Below are 24299 nucleotides of genomic sequence, written 5' to 3' on the forward strand. Positions count from 1 at the left end.
CAGGCGGCAAGAGTGGGCTCCCTCACCTGTGTACTAAGTCCCCATTCTTTACTCTCTGTATACCCATGACTGTGTTGCCACCCACAGCTCCAATCTGCTCATTAAATTTGCTGACAACACTACACTGATTGGCCTAATCTCAAATAATAATGAGGCAGCCTACAGAAAAGTCATCACCATGGCAGAATGGTGTCAAGAAAACAACCTCGCCCTCAATGTCATAAAAACAAAAATGCTGGTTGTGGACTACAGGAGGAATGGAGACAGGTTAACTCCCATTGACCTCAATGGATCTGGGGTTGGGAGGGTGATCAGCTTTAAGTACCTTGGCATACACACCACAGAGGATCTCACGTGGTGGTCTGTACATACCAGCTGTGTGGTGAAAAAGGCACAACAGCACCTCTTTCACCTCAGACAGTTGAAGAAGTTTGGTATGGGTCCTCAGACCCTAAGAACTTTCTACAGGGGCACAATTGAGAGTATCCTGACTAGCTGCATCACTGCCTGGAATGGAAACTGTACTTCCCTCAATTGCAGGATTCTGCAGAGAGTGGTGCAGACAGCCCAGAACATCTGTAGATATTTACAGACAGGTGTGTAAATAGGGCCCGAAGGATTATTGGGGACCCCAGTCACCCCAACCACAAACTGTTCCAGCTGCTACCATCCGGAAAACGGTACCGCAGCATAAAAGCCAGGACCAACAGGCTCCGGGACAGCTTCTTCCACCAGGCCATCAGACTGATTAATTCAAGCTGACACAACTGTATTTCTATCTTACATTGACTATCAGATTTCAGGATCATTGGGACCTCTTCTGGGGCAGGTGGGACCTGTACAAGAGAGACAGGTTACACTTGAACCACAGGGGGAACCAATATCCTTTCAGGGAGGTTTGTTAGTGCTATTGGGGAGGCTTTAAACTAGATTCGCAGGGGGATGGGAACCAGAGTGCCAGAGCTAACAGTGTGGCTGGGGTGAAAATAAATGACATTGAAAGTTTAAGCAAATCCGCTGATAGAAAGGTTGTGAGTGGTGGTAAAAATCTTCTGAGGTGTATATATTTCAATGCTAGGAGTATTGCGGGGAAGGCGGATGAGTTGAGAGAGAGCGTGGATTGACACGTGGAATTATGATCTTGTAGCAATTAGTGAAACTTGGCTACAGGAGGGGCAGGACTGGCAGCTTAATATTCCAGGGTGCCGATGTTTCAGATGTGATCGAGGCAGAGGAATGAAAGGTGGGGGAGTAGCATTGCTTGTTAGGGAAAATATTACAGCAGTGCTCAGGCAGGACAGATTAGAGGGCTTGTCTACTGAGTCCTTATGGGTGGAGCTGAGAAACAGGAAAGGTATGGCCACATTAGTGGGATTGTATTACAGACTACGCAATAGTCAACGAGACTTGGAAGAGCAAATCTGCAGAGAGATAGCAGGCAACTGCAGGAAACAAAGTTGTGGTGGTAGGGGATTTTAATTTTCCATACATTGATTGGGATACTGTTAGGGGTCTAGATGGTTTAGAGTTTGTAAAATGTGTTCAGGAAAGTTTTCTAAATCAGTATATAGAGGGACCAACTAGAGGGGATGCAATATTGGATCTCCTGTTAGGAAACGAATTAGGGCAAGTGACAGAAGTCTGTGTAGGGGAGCACTTTGGTTCCAGTGATCATAACACCATTAGTTTCAATTTGATCATGGACAAGGATAGATCTGGTCCTAGGGTTGAGGTTCTGAACTGGAAGAAGGCCAAATTTGAAGAAATGAGAAAGGATCTAAAGAGCGTGGATTGGGACAGGTTGTTCTCTGGCAAAGATGTGATTGGTAGGTGGGAAGCCTTCAAAGGGGAAATTTTGAGCGTGCAGAGTTTGTATGTTCCTGTCAGGATTAAAGGCAAATTGAATAGGAATAAGGAACCTTGGTTCTCAAGGGATATTGCAACTCTGATAAAGAAGAGGGAGTTGTATGAAATGTGTAGGAAACAGGGGGTAAATCAGGTGCTTGAGGAGTATAAGAAGTGCAAGAAAATACTTAAGAAAGAAATCAGGAGGGCTAAAAGAAGACATGAGGTTGCCTTGGCAGTCAAAGTGAAGGATAATCCAAAGAGCTTTTACAAGTATATTAAGAGCAAAAGGATTGTAAGGGATAAAATTGGTCCTCTTGAAGATCAGAGTGGTCGGCTTTGTGCGGAACCAAAGGAAATGGGGGAGATCTTAAATAGGTTTTTTGCACCTGTATTTACTAAGGAAGCTGGCATGAAATCTATGGGATTGAGGGAATCAAGTAGTGAGACCATGGAAACTGTACAGATTGAAAAGGAGGAGGTGCTTGCTGTCTTGAGGAAAATTAAAGTGGATAAATCCCCGGGACCTGACAGAGTGTTCCCTCGGACCTTGAAGGAGACTAGTGTTGAAATTGCGGGGGCTCTAGCAGAAATATTTAAAATGTCGCTGTCTACGGGTGAAGTGCCGGAGGATTGGAGAGTGGCTCATGTTGTTCCGTTGTTTAAAAAAAGATCGAAAAGTAATCCGGGAAATTATAGGCCGGTGAGTTTAACGTCAGTAGTAGGTAAGTTATTGGAGGGAGTACTAAGAGACAGAATCTACAAGCATTTGGATAGACAGGGGCTTAATAGGGAGAGTCAACATGGCTTTGTGTGTGGTAGGTCATGTTTGACCAATCTGTTGGAGTTTTTCGAGGAGGTTACCAGGAAAGTGGATGAAGGGAAGGCAGTGGATATTGTCTATATGGACTTCAGTAAGGCCTTTGACAAGATCCCGCATGGGAGGTTGGTTAGGAAAATTCAGTCGCTAGGTATACATGGAGAGGTGGTAAATTGGATTAGACATTGGCTCGATGGAAGAAGCCAGAGAGTGGTGGTCGAGAATTGCTTCTCTGAGTGGAGGCCTGTGACTAGTGGTGTGCCACAGGGATCAGTGCTGGGTCCATTGTTATTTGTCATCTATATCAATGATCTGGATGATAATGTGGTAAATTGGATCAGCAAGTTTGCTGATGATACAAAGATTGGAGGTGTAGTAGACAGTAAGGAAGGTTTTCAGAGCCTGCAGAGGGACTTGGACCAGCTGGAAAAATGGGCTTAAAAATGGCAGATGGAGTTTAATACTGACAAGTGTGAGGTATTGCACATTGGAAGGTCAAACCAACGTAGAACATACAGGGTTAATGGTAAAGCACTGAGGAGTGCAGTGGAACAGAGGGATCTGGGAATACAGATACAAAATTCCCTAAAAGTGTCGTCACAGGTAGGTAAGGTCGTAAAGAGAGCTTTTGGTACATTGGCCTTTATTAATCAAAGTATTGAGTATAAGAGCTGGAATGTTATGATGAGGTTGTATAAGGCATTGGTGAGGCCGAATCTGGAGTATTGTGTTCAGTTTTGGTCACCAAATTACAGGAAGGATATAAATAAGGTTGAAAGAGTGCAGAGAAGGTTTACAAGGATGTTGCCGGGACTTGAGAAACTCAGTTACAGAGAAAGGTTGAATAGGTTAGGACTTTATTCCCTGGAGTGTAGAAGAATGAGGGGAGATTTGATAGAGGTATATAAAATTATGATGGGTATAGATAGAGTAAATGCAAGCAGGCTTTTTCCACTGAGGCAAGGGGAGAAAAAAACCAGAAGACATGGGTTAAGGGTGAGGGGGGAAAAGTTTAAAGGGAACATTGGGGGGGGCTTCTTCACACAGAAAGTGGTGGGATTATGGAATGAGCTGCCAGACGAGGTGGTAAATGCGGGTTCTTCTTTAACATTTAAGAATAAATTGGACAGATACATGGATGGGAGGTGTATGGAGGGATATGGTCCGTGTGCAGGTCAGTGGGACTAGGCAGAAAATGGTTCGGCACAGCCAAGAAGGGCCAAAGGGCCTGTTTCTGTGCTGTAGTTTCTATGGTTCTATCCTGTTGTACATAATATTTATTATAAATTACTATAAATTGCACATTCAGATGGAGATGTAATGGAAAGATTTTTACTCCTCATATATATGAAAGGTATAAGTAATAAAGTCAATTCAATTCAATGCTACAGCTCCATCCGCCAGAACAAGCAGGACCTCCCAGTGGTCACCCATTTTAATTCCACTTCCCATCCATGTCGGGATAAGGCCACACTTAGGTTGGAGGAGCACCACCTTGTATTCTGCTTGGGTAGCCTCTAGCCTGATGGCATGAACATTGATTTCTCAAACTTCCAGTAATGCCTCCACCCCGCCTCCCCTTCACCATTTTCCATCTCTCATGTTATCTCCTTGTCCACCCATTGCCTCAGTCTGGTGCTCTCTGGCCCCCCCCCCCTTTCTTCCATGGCCTTTTGTCTTTTGCAACTTCCTAGATCTTTGCTTCATCCCTCCCCCTCCAAGTTTCACCTATCGCCTGGTGTTTCTGTCTCCCCTCCCCCTTACCTTTTTCTCCTCCAGTCCTGCCGAAGGCTTTCGGCCTAAATGTCGACTGTACTCTTTTCCATAGATGCTGTCTGGCCTGCCGAGTTCCTCCAGCACTTTGTGTGTATTGCTCAGATTTCCAGCATCTGCAGATTTTCTCGTTTGTGAAATGAATCTCAGGGTTGTATATGGGGACACATATGTACTTTGACTAAAAAGTTTAAATAGGGTGGCACAAAGTTCAAAGTAACACTGTGGTTAGTGTAAAGCTTTACAGCGCCAATTGAAAAAAAATTGAGGTACGATTCCCATCGCTGTCTGTAAGGAGCTCGTACATTCTCTCTGTGACTGCGTGGGTTTCCTCCAAAATTCCAAAGATGTCTGGGTTATGGTTAGTAAGCTATGGCCGTGCTGTCTTGGTGCCGGAAGCAAGGTGGCCCTTGTGGACTGCCCCGCACATCCTTCCTGCAATCGATGCATTTCACTGTATGTTTCATAGAAACATAGAAACATAGAAAATAGGTGCAGGAGTAGGCCATTCGGCCCTTCGAGCCTGCACCGCCATTTATTATGATCATGGCTGATCATCCAACTCAGAACCCAGCCTTCCCTCCATACCCCCTGACCCCTGTAGCCACAAGGGCCATATCTAACTTCCTTTTAAACATAGCTAATGAACTGGCCTCAACAGTTTGCTGTGGCAGAGAATTCCACAGATTCACCACTCTCTGTGTGAAGAAGTTTTTCCTAACCTCGGTCCTAAAAGGCTTCCCCTCTATCCTCAAACTGTGACCCCTCGTTCTAGACCTCCCCAACATCGGGAACAATCTTCCTGCATCTAGCCTGTCCAATCCCTTTAGGATCTTATACGTTTCAATCAGATCCCCCCTCAATCTTCTAAATTCCAACGAGTACAAGCCCAGTTCATCCAGTCTTTCTTCATATGAAAGACCTGCCATCCCAGGAATCAATCTGGTGAACCTTCTTTGTACTCCCTCTATGGCAAAGATGTCTTTCCTCAGATTAGGGGACCAAAACTGCACACAATACTCCAGGTGTGGTCTCACCAAGGCCTTGTACAACTGCAGTAGTACCTCCCTGCTCCTGTACTCGAATCCTCTCGCTATAAATGCCAGCATACCGTTCGCCTTTTTCACCGCCTGCTGTACCTGCATGCCCACTTTCAATGACTGGTGTATAATGACACCCAGGTCTCGTTGCACCTCCCCTTTTCCTAATCGGCCACCATTCAGATAATAATCTGTTTTCCTATTTTTGCCACCAAAGTGGATAACTTCACATTTATCCACATTAAATTGCATCTGCCATGAGTTTGCCCACTCACCCAACCTATCCAAGTCACCCTGCATCCTCTTAGCATCCTCCTCACTGCTAACACTGCCACCCAGCTTCGTGTCATCCGCAAACTTGGAGATGCTGCATTTAATTCCCTCATCCAAGTCATTAATATATATTGTAAACAACTGGGGTCCCAGCACTGAGCCTTGCGGTACCCCACTAGTCACCGCCTGCCATTCTGAAAAGGTCCCGTTTATTCCCACTCTTTGCTTCCTGTCTGCTAACCAATTCTCCACCCACACCAATACCTTACCCCCAATACCGTGTGCTTTAAGTTTGCACACTAATCTCCTATGTGGGACCTTGTCAAAAGCCTTTTGAAAATCCAAATATACCACATCCACTGGTTCTCCCCTATCCACTCTACTAGTTACATCCTCAAAAAATTCTATGAGATTCGTCAGACATGATTTTCCTTTCACAAATCCATGCTGACTTTGTCCGATCATTTCACCGCTTTCCAAATGTGCTGTTATCACATCCTTGATAACTGACTCCAGCAGTTTCCCCACCACCGACGTTAGGCTAACCGGCCTATAATTCCCCGGTTTCTCTCTCCCTCCTTTTTTAAAAAGTGGGGTTACATTAGCCACCCTCCAATCCTCAGGAACTAGTCCAGAATCTAACGAGTTTTGAAAAATTATCACTAATGCATCCACTATTTCTTGGGCCACTTCCTTAAGCACTCTGGGATGCAGACCATCTGGCCCTGGGGATTTATCTGCCTTCAATCCCTTCAATTTACCTAACACCACTTCCCTACTAACATGTATTTCGCTCAGTTCCTCCATCTCACTGGACCCTCTGTCCCTTACTATTTCTGGAAGATTATTTATGTCCTCCTTAGTGAAGACAGAACCAAAGTAATTATTCAATTGGTCTGCCATGTCCTTGCTCCCCATAATCAATTCACCTGTTTCTGTTTGCAGGGGACCTACATTTGTCTTTATCAGTCTTTTCCTTTTTACATATCTATAAAAGCTTTTACAGTCCGTTTTTATGTTCTCTGCCAGTTTTCTCTCATAATCTTTTTTCCCCTTCCTAATTAAGCCCTTTGTCCTCCTCTGCTGAACTCTGAATTTCTCCCAGTCCTCAGGTGAGCCACTTTCTCTGGCTAATTTGTATGCTACTTCTTTGGAATTGATACTATCCCTAATTTCTCTTGTCAGCCACGGGTGCACTACCTTCCTTGATTTATTCTTTTGCCAAACTGGGATGAACAATTGTTGTAGTTCATCCATGCAACCTTTAAATGCCTGCCATTGCATATCCACCGTCAATCCTTGAAGTGTCATTTGCCAGTCTATCTTAGCTAATTCATGTCTCATACCTTCAAAGTTACCCCTCTTTAAGTTCAGAACCTTTGTTTCTGAATTAACTACGTCACTCTCCATGTTAATGAAGAATTCCACCATATTATGGTCACTCTTACCCAAGGGGCCTCTCACGACAAGATCGCTAATTAACCCTTCCTCATTGCTCAAAACCCAGTCCAGAATAGCCTGCTCTCTAGTCGGTTCCTCGACATGTTGGTTCAAAAAACCATCCCGCATACATTCCAAGAAATCCTCTTCCTCAGCACCTTTACCAATTTGGTTCACCCAGTCTACATGTAGATTGAAGTCACCCATTATAACTGCTGTTCCTTTATTGCACACATTTCTAATTTCCTGTTTAATACCATCTCCGACCTCACTACTACTGTTAGGTGGCCTGTACACAACTCCCACCAGCGTCTTCTGCCCCTTAGTGTTACGCAGCTCTACCCATATCGATTCCACATCTTCCCGGCTTATGTCCTTCCTTTCTATTGCGTTAATCTCTTTTTTAACCAGCAACGCCACCCCACCTCCCCTTCCTTCGTGTCTATCCCTCCTGAATATTGAATATCCCTGAACGTTGAGCTCCCATCCCTGGTCACCCTGGAGCCATGTCTCTGTGATCCCAACTATATCATAATCATTAATAACAATCTGCACTTTCAATTCATCCACCTTATTACGAATACTCCTTGCATTGACACATAAAGCCTTCAGGCACTCTTTTACAACTCTCTTAGCCCTTTTTAATGCTTGCCCTGGATTTGTCGGCCTGCCACTTTTACTTTTCCCCTTTGTACTTTTTGCTTCTACGCTCACTTTACACCCCTCTGTCTCTCTGCACTGGTTCCCATCCCTCTGTTGTGAACTAACCTCCTCACACCTAGCCGCTTTAATTTGATTCCCACCCCCCAACCATTCTAGTTTAAAGTCACCTCAGTAGCCCCCGCTAATCTCCCTGCCAGGATATTGGTCCCCCGAGGATTTAAGTGTAACCCGTCCTTTTTGTACAGGTCACACCTGCGCCAAAAGAGGTCCCAATGATCCAAAAACTTGAATCCCTGCCCCCTGCTCCAATCCCTCAGCCACGCATTTATCCTCCACCTCATCGCATTCCTACTCTCACTGTCGCGTGGCACAGGCAGTAATCCCGAGATTACTACCTTTGCGGTCCTTTTTCTCAACTCCCTTCCTAGCTCCCTATATTCTTCTTTCAGGACCTCATCCCTTTTCCTACCTATGTCATTGGTACCTATATGTACCAGGACCTCTGGCTCTTCACCCTCCCACTTCAGGATATCTTGGACACGATCAGAAATATCCCGGACCCTGGCACCAGGGAGGCAAACTACCATCCGAGTCTCTGGACTGCGTCCACAGAATCGCCTATCTGACCCCCTTACTATCGAGTCCCCTATCACAACTGCCCTCCTCTTCCTTGCCCTACCCTTCTGAGCTACAGGGCCAGACTCTGTGCCGGAGGCAGGGCCACTGTCGCTTCCCCCGGGTAAGCTGTCCCCCCCAACAGTACTCAAACAGGAGTACCTGTTGTTAAGGGGCACAGCCGCCGGGGTACTCCCCATCACCTTCCTTTTCCCCTTCCCCCTCCTAACCGTGACCCACTTGTCTGCCTCCCGTGGCCCCGGCGTGACCACCTGCCTTCCACTCCTCTCTATCACCTCCTCACTCTCCCTGACCAGACGAAGGTCATCGAGCTGCAGCTCCAGTTCCGTAACGCGGTCCCTTAGGAGCTGCATCTCGATGCACTTGGCGCAGATGTAGACGTCCGGGAGGCTTGGAGACTCCAGGGCCTCCCACATCCGACACCGAGAACAGCAAACTGCCCTCACAGTCATAATGCCCCTCTCCTCAAATAGCAACAGAAAATGAATGTCAAACCTTCCTCGCCTCACCCGCTTCCGCCTAAGCCCGGTGAGCCGAAGCCCTTAAGTCTTCACTCTGCTCCCGGCTCACTCCGCCGCCCGCAAACTACGCTGCCCGCTCTATGAGGCTCTGTTCCTTTTAAATCTGCCGCGCTGCACTGCCCGACGTCACACGCCTGCGCAGTCCCGCCTCTCAGAAAGCCGTTGGAGAAAAAAAAATAACGAAAATTTCAAAAATCTCTTTTTCGGCACTCCCACTCAGACTCTCAGACTCCTTCTTCGAATCAAATCCGAAGCAGGATGTCTGCCCTTTTAAATCTGCCGCGCTGCACTGCCCGACATCACACGCCTGCGCAGTCCCGCCTCTCAGAAAGCCGTTGGAGAAAAAAAAATAACGAAAATTTCAAAAATCTCTTTTTCGGCACTCCCACTCAGACTCTCAGACTCCTTCTTCGAATCAAATCCGAAGCAGGATGTCTGCCCTTTTAAATCTGCCGCGCTGCACTGCCCGACGTCACACGCCTGCGCAGTCCCGCCTCTCAGAAAGCCGTTGGAGAAAAAAAAATAACGAAAATTTCAAAAATCTCTTTTTCGGCACTCCCACTCAGACTCCTTCTTCGAATCAAATCCGAAGCAGGATGTCTGCCCTTTTAAATCTGCCGCGCTGCACTGCCCGACGTCACACGCCTGCGCAGTCCCGCCTCTCAGAAAGCCGTTGGAGAAAAAAAAATAACGAAAATTTCAAAAATCTCTTTTTCGGCACTCCCACTCAGACTCTCAGACTCCTTCTTCGAATCAAATCCGAAGCAGGATGTCTGCCCTTTTAAATCTGCCGCGCTGCACTGCCCGACGTCACACGCCTGCGCAGTCCCGCCTCTCAGAAAGCCGTTGGAGAAAAAAAAATAACGAAAATTTCAAAAATCTCTTTTTCGGCACTCCCACTCAGACTCTCAGACTCCTTCTTCGAATCAATGTGGAAAAAATAAAAGTTAATCCCTCTGTTAAAAATCTACTTTCAAGGATTTAAGAAACATCCAGTGCAGTGAAAAATAGACAAAAGTGCCTGAAAAAAGCAGAAGGCAGGACAGATTTTACATTTTTATTGGTTTATCGACACAAAAGATACAGCAGCTCATCAATTTTTCTCCAAGAGGGAATGTTTATAGTAAATTATTTTAAACACGTTGTTCAAAATCCTAGAATAAACACACAGAATTCTACAAGAGTATTTTACATGCTAATCTGACAGTTTTGACCATCAAACAAAACACCACTATTTGAGGAATAAACACTGAAGAAAGACAAATTGAAAGTAAATGTTCAGTCTCTGGACACAGGCTGGCAGACTACTTTGGGTTCAATGCTGTTTGCACAGCATCGCTACAGTTCAACTCTTGAGGAATGCAGTTATCAATTTGAAATACACAAATCAAGTTCAATACACTCTAAGAGTCTGAATATTTAAATGTCTGCTGGTCTCAGTAACCAGTATATAATACACATGGCTGCATTATGGGATCAGGGTGAAACTGTGTTGGTAGCGGCCAAAAGGAAACAAAAAAAAAACTTGAACACGCAATCAGAATGTCTAACTGCAAATGATTGTGGAGATAAATAATGCACATGCCTTGTGGTATGTAGTTCATGCTTTCAAGGAAGAACATAATACAATTCTAGTGTGATTTACAACTGCTCAGCAGCTTTCTGTTAATGTCTGCTTCAGTTCGTCTAGTAGATTTCCCAGAAGAGTGGAATCGCTGCATTTCCCATCCACAGAGATAGAGTTTTCACCCTATAAAAAATGAAATTGCAATTCTTCAGTACAAATGCAGACCAGTTAATTCACACCCCAGTGAAGTACTTGATAAAGCCCACTTTTCAAATTCGATTTCATAACAGCTTCTCAGTATACAGAAAGGTGTCGGAAGAAGGTTGGCATTATTACAAAGGATCCCACCCACCCTGCTCATGGACTGTTTGTTCCATTCCCATCAGGACAAAGGCTAGAGCATATCTACTCCAACTCCACCTGCGAAAGGAGGGAGAGCTGGGCATGGGGCTAACAAAACCATCCTGTGAAAAACCCAGCTCTACAGAAATGCCAACAGAAGCTCCAAAGTTCTCACCCCTGGGAGAGGAAGGATCTGTGAAGTATGCTACACCTGAGGATAACTTGAAAGACTGGGCCAGGATAGAGGACTCTGGGCGAGCTGCTGTTGGCAGCCTATGCCCCAGTAGCAGGTAATGGGCTTAAGCAAGCATGCACTCCAGGACCACCAGACTCATAAACAGTTGTTTTCCCCAAGCCATCAAGCTGATCAACACCTCTTCACATTAACCTGCCTCAACACCACTACATCCACATCAACCTCTCCTCTGCACAGCTCCTCAGCACTGTCATTTTATACTAACACTTCACACCTCATGCCTACACCGATACTGTCCTATTATATTTTTATCAGCCCTGCTGCTACCTAGAAGAGTTCCTCTTGCCAAGAATCATTTAATCACTTTATCACTTCCTGTCAAGTGTCACCCTATGTTCAGATATCTTTGCTACCTTATATATAGATGGCCATACTCAGACAAGTACTTGTATATTGTGTTTTGTAGCATTGCTTTATATTTTATCTTTTTTTGTTTTTTAGGTTTATTGTGATGTTATTATATTGCATCAGATCGGAGTAACAATCATTTTGTTCTCCTTTGTACTCGTGCACTGAACAATAGACAATAGGTGCAGGAGTAGGCCATTCAGCCCTCCGAGCCAGCACCGCCATTCACTGTGATCATGGCTGATCATCCACAATCAGTATCCTTCTCCTGCCTTCTCCCCGTATCCCCTTCACTCCGCTATCTTTAAGAGCTCTATCTAACTCTTTTTTTAAAGAATCCAGAACAATGACATTAAACAGCCTTGAATCTTCGGCAATACACAAAATGCTGGAGAAACTCAGCAGGCCAGACAGCATCTATGGAAAAGAGTAAATCAAATCCTGACCAAGGGTCTCGGCCCCGAAACATCCACTGTTTACCCTTGCCCATAGTTGCTGCCTGGCCCGCTGAATTCTTCCAGCATTGTGTGTGCATTGCCTGGATTTCCAGCATCTGCAGATTTTCTCTTGTTTGTGATCGAACCTTTTGCACATTGGCTGTTTGCCTGTCCTGTTGGGTAAGGTCTTTCATTGATTCTATACGGGTCTTGTACTTACTGAGTATGTATGCAAAAAAAATGAATCTCAGGGTTGTATATGGTGACATATAAGTACTTAGATAATAAATTTACTTTGAAATCCCAAGCTCCCTAATTAAGCCAGAAATTGCAATTACACTACTATCCTCAGCAATTAGAATCAAATGTTAACATTTGTCACTGCTGAATGAACTAATGAGACAATTAATTTCAGATCTACTCATGTGTGCTTGTTCACCTGTGCAACAATCTTAGGTTTCTATGATCGCATCTAGACCGCCAAAGCGTTATCAAGTCAGAGGAGGGAGAACCTCAGGCAATATGGATTGATATATGGTACCTACAGCCTTTCACTGGCAGACAACTGTCAGTGTCTGCAGAATAGCTGTCTCATAGGCAGATGATCTGCCATAGCTCATCTCACACAGGCTTCCAAGGAGGAATGATAAGACAACATCTACTAACAATGGAATAAACTCTGGACTTAATTCTTATGAAGTAGAAAGGAGAGGAAAGCAACCCAAATGATTACACAAACCATAAAATATTGATTTGAATTACCTGTTCCATGCTCTCAAAACACACATCCGATTTGGTGACTTTCAGTGGGAGGGGGGTCTTAAAATTTTTAAACCAAATGGATCTTTATTACCATATTAACAATGTCTACCTAATCCCAAAAAATACTAACATCTTTGAGCACAAGGACTATGCAGTTACTGAAGCAACTATGAATGTAGGGCTCTAGGGAGTGTAATGCAATGGAAGGACTTTGGAATACGAGTCTTCATCTTTGGCCCTTTACCTTTCCCACCTGTCACCTCCCAGGTTCTCATTTCATTCCCCTGCTTGTTCGTACATCCACTTATCTTCTTTCTTTGGCTTCTTGCCCCTTCCTTTCCATTCCTAATGAAGGGTCTCAGCCCAAAACAGCCACTCTTCATTCCCTTCCATTCCACTGCCCAACCTGCTGAGTTTCTCCAGCATTTTGTGTGCTTTACGTGGAATACAAGTGCATAAATTGTTGAAAGTACAGCTCAGTGATGAAAAAGGACCTTAATTATCAGAGTTGGGACACTACATTGCATTACATACAAATTGTTGTTGACTTGTACTTGGAATAACATGTACAGTTTAGGTCATCCTGTTGTAGGCAAGGTGTGATTAAACTGGAAACAGTGCAGAAAAGATTTACCAGGATATTGCCAGGACTAAAAGGCCTGAATCATAGGAAGAGGTTGGTCAGGCCGGATCTTTACTCCTTGGAATGTAGGAGAATAAGGTGTGACCTTACAAAAAAGTTTAAAATTATAAGACATAGATATGACGGATGGTCACAGTCTTTTCTGCAGGGTATGGGAGTTCAGAACTAGGGGGCTTAGTTTTATGGTGAAAGGGGAAAGATTTAAAAGTGCCCGGAGAGCTAAGTTTTTCCATAAAAGGACATGGCTAGAGCATGGACCAATACCATTAAGCGAGGTTAAGCCCCAGGTTGGGAACCCTTGGCTTAGAGGATATGGGCTAAATGCAGAAAATTTGAACTAGGTGGTTGGGCACAGTGGACTGGTTTGGCAGTAGGGCCTGTATCCGTGCTTGGTTGCTCTGTGACTTTAAATACCTTATTCTCAACGTATGGGAAACAAAACAATAAGGTCACCCTGCAACAAGCAAAGTAAACATCTATGAGAGATGCAAAATGGAAAAAAAAAGATTGTTAGAGAGTTTTGAATGTTCCCACACCTCAAAGCAAGTGCCTAATTCACACAGCCAACTTAAATGGGACAAAATGATCAGATTACAATGATGGCATCACAGGCTGGTTTTCGATAGCTGGTGGGGGTTAGGTAATGCTTATATCACAATTTTCCTGTTATTGATTCATACTCACCATTTTCACCAAAAGACACATGTGATGACCCTGGATGGAACGACTATACATAGACGCACATGAATTGATACGTTCCACAACTAAAAGAATGCAAAAGAAACATTTTACTGTCAAACTCTCCTGTTTCTAGAACAAAATATGAAGCGTTTTTATAAAGTAGGGAATAGTAAACTTAAAGGAATTATTATTGTAGAAATTTATTACATAACTTAGGGAGACTAAAAGATGCTGTGGGTAGTCACAACAAGTGAATATTGTTGTATTGGGATAATTGGAACTGCTCTTTATTATAACCTAAACTTCCACAACCGTATTTAACCAAGATATGACATTCTTCAGAAGATAATGAACCACATCACATCCAGATAACAACCTGAAGACTTTGTACACCAATAAAAAAAAAATGAATCAATAAAGCTAAAACCTGATCACTTTTCCTGTGATTAAACTGTAGACATTTTCCACTTTGGTGAAATAAGGTGCTGATGATCTTGAAAAACATCAATACAAGGACAATTTGAATGATGAAAGAGTGAGTGTGAGAGATCAACTTCCAAATGAGAACAGTTATCCCTTTCATTAAATAACAGGTCCCTGACTAAAGATTTGTTGGCAAGTGCATTTTGAGTGCTCATTTTCTGCACTATCTGCAAGGTAACGCATTTCTGGCAAAATTCTTGCAAATATACAAGAAGCATGTTCTGGCCAGAATTTTAAGATGACTTTTACAATCATTTGGAACAGTGTCCAAACTTGATTACATAAAACTATCAGTGTAACTATTATTAATGAATTGCTAGTATCTGAAGTAGAATTGAAAGATGATGCTTTGAATGCAAATAGATCAGTAAAACTGAGAAAAGAACTTCAGTCTTCACTGCTTTGGGAAGAATGAGAATTCAGTTTCACAGGAAATTAACAATATGCCAGCTTCATGCAAAGGGTTATGTTCAACCCACTACACAAGCCTTAGAATTACCTAGTCTGATGATGAGTCTTTCTGTGACAACTGTCACGTTATGCATTATGAAGACTAAAAGTAAGGATGAGTTTCTATTGTATCGTACAAAAGATGCACTAGATTCAAACAATTTCAATGGGAACCAGCATTTGGGCATAACAGATACAACACTGCATACGTGTCAAGTTCACGTATTATTGAAATCAAAAAAGAGCTAGCAAGAAAATGCATGGGGAGAGAAAAGGTTCAAGTTAAAACGTTAATCCAAAAACACTTTGTCCACTTGAAAGAAACTGATGACAGAGAACAGCATTCAACCAGTATGATCCTTGCTTCTTTCACAATGTTAAACAGGGAATAAGAGAGCGTTTTCTATGGGCCTAGAATGCTCTTCGGTGACTTGGAATGGGTATTTCATGCAGCTATTATTTCTATTCAGTGAATTTCCAGCCAACTCCGACAGTACTACGTCAGCTGTAAATGGGTCATGCACATTCAAATGATTCTCAAGTGGTTGCGAGGAAGCTCAAGAAACAAATCCGAACTAAGAAATACAAAAGTACCAGAGAAGTGGTGATGAAAACAAATCTTTGCCAGAAGTAGTTGAAATGAAATACTGATTCTGTCCACTTTGATTGAACTCATCTTTAGTTCACCAGACTCCAGCAATTTTGCAAAGGCGTCACTGCAAAAGAGGAAGCATTTTAGAAACACAAATCAAACCAGAGACTAAGGAATAACATTTCTATTGGTACGAAACTCAGTGTTGCAATGCTGTGTTCATTCCACACTAACATATGGAAGCGAATGTTGGACAATATCAAAGCAAAATGAGGGAAAACTTGAGGCTACAGAAATGTGGTTTTTGAGAAGGATGATGATGATATCACGGAAGGACAGAGTAACAAATGAGGAAGTGTCGTGTAAAGCCGGAATAAGAAGAGAGCTGAACTCAATCAGGAAACAGCAGCTGGAATTTCTGGGACATGTACTGAAGAAAGAGAAGCTCGAACGTCTTGCAGCTATAGGAAAAATTGGTGGAAAGAAAAGTCGCTGTCGACAGCACATGACGTTCATAAGTTACATCAAGGGATGGACAGGCAAAAGTTTTGAAGAGTTTATTAGAACTTCTCAGATTAAAGACAGATGGAAAACCATGATCACCCACATCATACGAATGGGAGTATAATGATGTTGATGAATCAAGAATCAGAAAAGAATCACACAGCAATACTAGGGCACACACATTTTCATTAACAGACCGTGAATTAAAAAACATTTTATACACATCTCAAACATTCCCAACAACCAGTCTAATCAGGAGGATGTTTCTACTTTGAGTTTATTTACACTTAACTCAGTTTGCAATTACCCATGTTACTAGAAACAATATGCCCAGCAGATTTTGCTTGCATAGTCTGAATTATATTTAAAACACAATGCAGGAATATCTGGGAGTTCTTGAATTCTCTGGTTGCTGGCAAAGATGGCAAAATTTGTTGCCCATCTTTAGTAATTAATTTAGTACGTTGGTAGGCAAGAAGGCATCTTCTTGAAAAATAATCATCTTCTGCACTTTTACATTGGACATTGAGAGTCAATTAGATTGTGAAATTGAAGGAGATGAGGGGGTTCCAGGTTCCCTTTCTAAAGGATTGCAATCAACCATGTAGGCTCTTACAAAACAAAAACTCCAATGGTACAAGGGGTATCTTCCTCCCGTTTGTTTAGAAGCTCAGAATTAGAATCAGTTTATTGTCCATATTTCATAGGATGTGAGATTTGTTACGTTAAGGCAGCAGTACAGATGTGACTCATCAGCTGTGGTTGGCTGACCATCTAGAAGGAAACCTCTGATCTCAAGCCTCTGCTGCCCTGTGGCTATATCCACTCTTGGGGAAGGCCTAGGGAGTAAACCCTGAAGAACAATACTGAGCTGGAATTCCTAAGGCAGTCTATGATGAGTTCAACGCTGCTGGTGCCAAACTGCATCAGTCTCTGCCGTTCCATTGGTTCATTGGATGCGTGGAGAGGGGGAGCTTGTTACACAAGCAACAGTTTGCTCTCCATAGATGCCTGCGTACCTAGACAGCCAGGACACAATATCCATGGTCGACCCTAACCACTGGAGGGCCTCATCACAATGCAAAGACATGCAATTACTATAAGTTACAAAAAAAAACAAATAGTGCAAAAAGAGTATCTACTTATTGGATTTATAATTTCTTGGCATTGCTTGCTCTCCAACATGACTGTCACACAGCACTGCTATGTTTGCAAGCAAACCCAGTTGATGCAAATAATCCCTGCTTATTTTGATAATCAACTCTAAAAGTTTAAGTTATTGATATGAACAGTTGTTTTAATGTTGTGCCCTTAAATTACAAGTTTGGAAGTGCAAAAGTCTGAAAGTTTCCACTTAATTGTTTTCATTCTAAGACCTTTTGCAAAGTCTTGTAAATTTTTGCAAATTAAGCACAGTTATTCAACAAATTAAACATTAATTAAAATTAAACAGTTTAATCTGTTTGATTTTTTATATTAACTAAGAACTCTCAAAATTGACTCGAGAAATGTTGGACTCATTGAAATGCCTGAGATGCCAATTCATGACTATTTTGGATAGATTTTCCAGATGTGTTAGGAGTTAAACTAGAAAGATTGATAAGGAAGTTCTCATTGAGCCATGGTTTAACACAATACATCGTTTTTCACAATTGACCAAATTTGATGGGTTTTACACATTTCTTGTTAAAACCAGAGTATATATGCCATCATATCATTAATTGGAGGAGTTAATGATCCAGGATGAATACATATTGATTTGTATAAAATAACAAATGGAAACAAAAGTTAGTATGTATGACCAAACATTCAAGGGACCTTTGAGGCTGCCCATTGGTCAAGGTCGACCATGGATGTTGTGTTTCTACTGTCTACATAAGCAAGTAGGGCAGTATGATATGGAGAGCATTGCCTATGCAGCAAGCTTCCCCCCTACGCAGCTGATGAATCCAAGACCGATGCAGAGACTGATACAGTTTGGCACCAGTGACATCATAGGAGTTGTCAGTCAGTGTTGAATTCAATGTAGGACTGCCACAGGGACTCCGGCTTTGGATTTTTCCCCCAGTTTACTCCCAAAGCCTTCTCCATGAGCAAGTATAATCACAAGCCAGAGGAGGTTAGAGATCAAAAGCTCAACAATTCTGACACTGCACCTAGATCACACTTTTACCATATAGGAAAGATAACTAATTGGTACTGTACATCCATCAGACATCTGGCCAAGTAGTAGGAGTTCTGAGTGGTGGATAGACCTTAACCAGGGTATCACAGAGCACCACAATAGCCATTCATAGTTTGTCTGCTATTAAAAGCTTATATAAAAAAAAGTACATTGCAATAGTCTTGTGTGTATATAAATAATTAGGATGAAGTAATAATTTTATGTGCTGCACTGTACCACTGCTGTTTAAAAAAAAACAAATTTCATGACATACGAGAGTATTGATAATCTTGATTCTGATATGGGTCTCTACTGTGGACTGAGAGTGGGAAAGGAGGCAGGGAGAAGGGAACCATGACTGAGAAAAGGAGAAGGGAGAGGGGAGGGAGTAGGAAGCACCAGAGACATAGGTAAGGTTTGTTTGTTTTTGTTTACATATACACAGTTGTGGGTGCTTGGAATGCGCTGGCAGAGGTAGCAATAAAAGCAGATACATTGGGGACATTTAAGAGACTTTTAGGCACGTGGTTGAAAGAAAAATGGAGGGCTATGTAGGAGGGAAGGGAAGGGTTATATTAATTCTAGCATAGGTTAAACGGTTGGCACATTGCGGGCCAAAGGTCATGTACTGCGCTGTATTGTTCTATGTATTGAGGTACAACAATGGATTGAGATAGTACAAGGGACAGCAAGTTACAGAATGCACAATAAAGTGTTACAGTTACAGAGAATACAAATAAAGTTAAATAATTAGCAGTAAAATACATTATCTATCAAATTAGCAACTACGTTCAAATGAACTAGGTCACCATCGTATGTTAAAGGCGAGATGTGAATTGCATCCAGACTCTCTCCAGCACGTCACTGCTCCACTGCTGGGGTCAATGCAGTGAAACAGACAGCCAACTGCACGGGTATCTGACCTCTAGCCTTTCATTGTACACAAGCTGATCAGCAAATATTTATTTATTTAGAGGTAGAGCACTAAACAGACCTTTCCAGCCCAAAGAGCCACATTACCCAGCAACCCAACTATTAACTCTAGCCTAGTCACACGACAATTTACAAAGACCTATTAACCTACAAACTGATAGGTATCTGGACTGTGGGAGGAAACAGCAGCATCTGGAGGAAACCATGCAGTAATGAGGGAAACGTTCAAGCTCCTTTGAGACTGCGCTGGAATTGAAATCCGAACTCTGGCACCTGAGCTCTAATAGCATCGCGTTGCTACTCTACCATGGCGCCCACTAACAGCTGACTTCACACTAACAAAATCACTAATAGCTGATGGTTCCAGGTGGAACTGCCGGCCACCAGTCCACATGTTATTAAATGGCAACTAAATTAGACTTTATTCTGTGATGGCAGAAGTTCAGATCCTCTGAAATTCACATAAAATGGAACCGTCCCATTAAAGCTGAAAAGTTTGAAAACTAACCTATAACAAGGCGTCGTGATCATGTACGAAGTGCAAGTGAAGTGCAACTTAAAATCCAGTTTTTCATGAGAAGATCCATCATCTGTCTGGAAAGAAAAGGTAATATAAAAGGCTGAACAACACCCACAAGAAATACAGAAATGAGAATGAGCTGTTGATTGAACTTACTTTGACTATAAATGTAAGCGTTCCTTTCAGCTTCTGCGGCATGACAATGCTTTCCACAGTAAACACAAACCGAGCTTCATTTGAAACATCTTCAGAAACAAATTGCAATAGGTTAGTTTTCATAAAATATAGAACAATACAGACCTTTCAACCTACTCCACAATTAATCTAACCCTTCCATTCCACACAGCCCACCATTTTTCTTTCATCTCTATGTCTTAAGTTGCTTAAACATCCCTAAAGTACATGCCTCTACCACCATTCCTGGCAGCGTGTTCCACACTCCCATCCATCACTCCACAAAAAAAATCTACCTTCGACTACCTCCCTAAACTTCCCTCAAATCACCTTAAAATTATGCTCTCTCGCATTGTCTATTTCCAATCTTGCTGGCTGTCCACTCTATGTCTCTTATCATAGATACTTCCAAAGAAGCAGTAGTAAATGTAACTGAATAATGATCATTTCATGCACATGCATCAAGTACAACAAATATATATTAAGTGACGCACACAAAATGCTGGAGGAAGACAGCAGCTCAAGGAGCATCTATGGAGAGGAATAAAGAGTTGATATTTCTGGCCAAAACCCTTCATCAGTCCTGCCTGACCTGCTTACCCAGCAATTTGTGTATTACTCTGGATTACTAGCATTGGCAGAACCTCATGTTTATATGCTTAAGCGATCTCAGAATTTAAGAAGAAACAAAGCATCGTCTTGCATGCATTCAGCATGCACACTGTTCCACTACTTTAAAGTGATACAGATTGCTGCCCCTTTTCATTTATTGAGATATAGCAAGAACAGGCCCATCTAGCCTTCCGAGCTGCGCTGTCCAGCAATTCCCAATGTAACCCTAGCCTAATTAATCACAGGACAATTTACAATGACCACTTAACCTACCAACTAGTATGTCTTTGGACTGTGGGAGAAACCACAGCACCTGGAGGAAACTCACATGGTCACAGAGAACGTACTAACTCTGTACAGACGGCAGCTGGAATTGAACCTGGGTCGCAGGTACTGTAAACCACCGAGCTAACCATGGTGCTACTGTGCCACCCTGTGGTGTGTGGACTCCTTCACAGGCACAATGAGTACAAAAAGTGTATGACAACAAATTAACGATGGACTGTAACTGATGTGGTTTTGTATTGCTATGTTTGTACTCTATTCTTGGTTGGTGCAGCTGTAACGAAAGCCAATTCCCCTCAGGATCAATAAAGTATGTCTATCTAATGCGATACCAAATCCTGTGGATTCTGGTGACGGCAATATGGATCTATACAGTGCCTGTGAAAAGTATTCACCCCCGCTTGGAAGTGTTCATGTTTTATTGTTCTACAACATTAAATCAGGGAATTTAATTCGGCTTTTTTGACACTGATCAACAAAAAAAATACTTTCATGTCAAAGTGAAAACAGATCTCGACAAAGTGATCTAAATTACAAATATAAAACACAAAATAATTGACTGCGTTATTCACCCCTTCAACTCAGTATTTAGTAGATGCATCTTTGGCAGCAATTACAGCCTTGAGTCTGTGTGGATAGGTCTAGTTTTGCACATCTAGACACTACAATTTTTCCCCATTCTTCCTTACAAAACTGCTCAAGCTCTGCCAGATTGCACGGGGATCGTGAGTGAAAAGCCCTTTACAAGTCCAGCCACAAATTTCCAATTAGATTGAGGTGTCAGTTCTGGCTTGGCCACTCCAGGACATTAACTTTGCTGTTTTTAAGCCATCTCTGTGTAGCTTTGCTTTTAAGCTTGGGGTCATTGTCTTGCTGGAAAATAAATCTTCTCCTAAGTCGCAGTTCTCTTGCAGACTGCATCAGGTTTTCCTCCAGGATTTCCCTGTATTTTGCTGCATTCATTTTATCCTCTACCTTCACAAGCCTTCCACGTGCTGCTGCAGTGAAGCATCCTCACAGCATGATGCAGCCACCACCATGCTTCACAGTGGGGATGGTGCGTTTTTGATTACGTGCAGTGTTTGGCTAATGCTAAACATAGCACTTATTCTGATGGCCAAAAAGCTCAATTTTGGTTTCATCAGACCATAAAATCTTCTTCCATCTGACTTTGGTCTCCCACATGCCTTCTGGTCTCTTTGCCACTCTCCCATAAAGCTGCGACCAGTGAAGCACCTGAGCAACAGGTGTTGTAAGCTCAGTCTCTCCCATCTCAGCTACTGAATCTTGTGACTCCTCCAGAGTTGTCATAGGTCTCTTGGTGGCCTCCCTCACTCGTCCCCTTCTTGCACGGTCATTCAGTTTTTGAGGACGGCCTGCTCCAGTCAGATTTACAGCTGTGCCATATTCTTCCCATTTCCTGATGATTGACTTAACTGTTCTCAGGGGATATTCAGTGACTTGGAAATTTTCTTGTATCCATCTCCTTACTTGTGCTTTTCAATAACCTTTTCACGGAGTTGCTTAGAGTGTTCTTTTGTCTTCATGGTGTAGTTTTTGCCAGGATACTGACTCACCAGCATTTGGACCTTCCAGATACAGGTGCATTTTTACTACAATCAATTGAAACAACTTGACAGCACACAAATGAATTCTAAAACCAATTGGATGCTCCAGTGATGATTTGGTGTGTCATATTAAAGGGGGCAAATACTTACGCAATCAATTATTTTGTGTTTTATATTTGTAATTAATTTAGATCACTTTGTCGAGATCTGTTTTCACTTTGACATGGAAGTATTTTTCTGTTGACCAGTGCCAAAAAAAAAAGCCAAATTAAATTCACTGTGATTTAATGTTGTAAGACAATCAAACATGAAAACTTCGGGGGGGGGGGAGGGGGAGACGAATACTTTTTACAAGCACTGTAAATCTTGCCTTGGTGAGACAGGTGGGTAAGCAGTTTGCGAAATGGTACACCTCTTATACTGAGCATAGGTTCGAGGTCTCCTATGCCATTCTAGGAATCAGTAAGGATGTTACGTTTTTATTTTTGTCCAAGTGATTTCGAGAATATGCCTGAACGATTTCCTTTGCCCACCTTGTAATTTTGCCCTGTGGCAAACTTTGGAAAAGTGTGTTTGCCGCAGAAAATTTGAAATTGGTATAGCATTCACGTAAAAGAAATGATCCAAGTAATGACAGGCATGTGAAAACATCAGAATAAATATAGAAAATAAAACCCCACGACTGAGAAATATTCTAAAAAGAAACCAGAACATTCAGGGCATTGATCAGTCAATAACTATAAGCCCTCTCCCTCCCAGCAGAGATAACAAACCATTAATTGTCTTCTCTCCATGTTCTTGACTGGGATGATTTCCAGCACTTATCATTTTTCCAGCAACTGCAGAATTTTATTTATTTTTAAAGTTATTAGCAAAGACGAGTTTCATAATATTGTTTATTCTTTTTTTATTTAGAGATATATCACTTGTGCCAACAGGCTCTGGGACAGCTTCTTCCACCAGGCCATCAGGCTGATTAACTCAGCGCTGATTACTATGATAGCAAATTGCACATTTAGAGAGAGACGTAACGTAAAGATTTTTTACTCCTCATGTATATGAAGGGTGTGAGAAATAAAGTCAATTCAATTCAAAACAGCAGTGTAATAGGCCTTTCTGGCACAACCCAATTACACCTATGTGTCCAATTAACCTACTAGCCCCTATGTCTTCAGAGTGTTTCTTTAGAATGCAGGGAGGAAACCAGGGCACACGGAGGAAACCCACATGGTCACGGGGAGAACATACAAACCTTTTTTTCTCCATAATTATTGACTGGGATGATTTTCAGTCCTTACAGACTGCAGTGAGAATTGAACTTGGTCGCTGGTGCATGCCACCCCTCTTCTGGAGGCATTTACAGTGGTTTTGCAGCACAGTAAAATCCAGAAGCAAACAAAATTACTCATCACAGCACTTTAATGAAGTGTCTTACCAGGTGGGAGTTGAAATGGAACTGATATACCATCATGTATGGAGGACCCTTCTGGTCGGATCAGCTTAGTGTTTAGAGAATCTAAAACATTAAAGTCCATCGACTTGAGATAACCATTACTTTGGTTTTCAAAGATGACTGATACAACCACTTGACTTCCATCTTGAAGATTTCCTTGAATATCATACATCTAGCAAAAAAAGTTAAAAGAAAATATCATGTATGAAGTACTTTTGGAAAAAATTATTATATTTTATACCCTAGCTAACCGCCCCTGGTATTGCAATGAAGGAATCCAAGACGAAATATAGTACATGGGTCAAAAAGAACAGATGTGAAAGGGAGGGGAAAAACTGGGCACATAATTGCAGAAAAAGATAGCCAAGTTTGACTCGTGTGACCTTAACCTGTTCTGCAGTGTGGCATAACACTTCAAAAATTTATCCCATAAACCAAAAATTACAAATATTCTTTAAAAAGGTCATTCATTGCATTAGAGCTGCATGACAACTGTACAACTCAAGACAAAAAT

General features: G+C 42.3%; 1 protein-coding gene across 3 annotated transcripts in view; it reads right to left on the reverse strand.

The window, feature by feature from the left end:
* Positions 1-10054: 10054 nt before the first annotated feature.
* The window catches only part of ap3d1 (adaptor related protein complex 3 subunit delta 1), an 86679-nt gene continuing 72434 nt past the window's right edge, over positions 10055-24299 (reverse strand). For all 3 annotated transcript variants that reach the window (XM_063032481.1, XM_063032482.1, XM_063032480.1), the window contains 6 exons: positions 23768-23957; positions 19850-19938; positions 19682-19767; positions 15575-15696; positions 14051-14130; positions 10055-10761 (listed from right to left, as the gene is read on the reverse strand). In XM_063032481.1, the coding sequence (XP_062888551.1) occupies positions 10663-10761; positions 14051-14130; positions 15575-15696; positions 19682-19767; positions 19850-19938; positions 23768-23957 (666 nt within the window). In that variant the 3' untranslated portion in view covers positions 10055-10662. The remainder of the gene's footprint in view (positions 10762-14050; positions 14131-15574; positions 15697-19681; positions 19768-19849; positions 19939-23767; positions 23958-24299) is intronic.

This window comes from Mobula hypostoma, chromosome 24, assembly GCF_963921235.1.
Source record: "Mobula hypostoma chromosome 24, sMobHyp1.1, whole genome shotgun sequence".
Lineage (NCBI taxonomy): Eukaryota > Metazoa > Chordata > Chondrichthyes > Myliobatiformes > Myliobatidae > Mobula > Mobula hypostoma.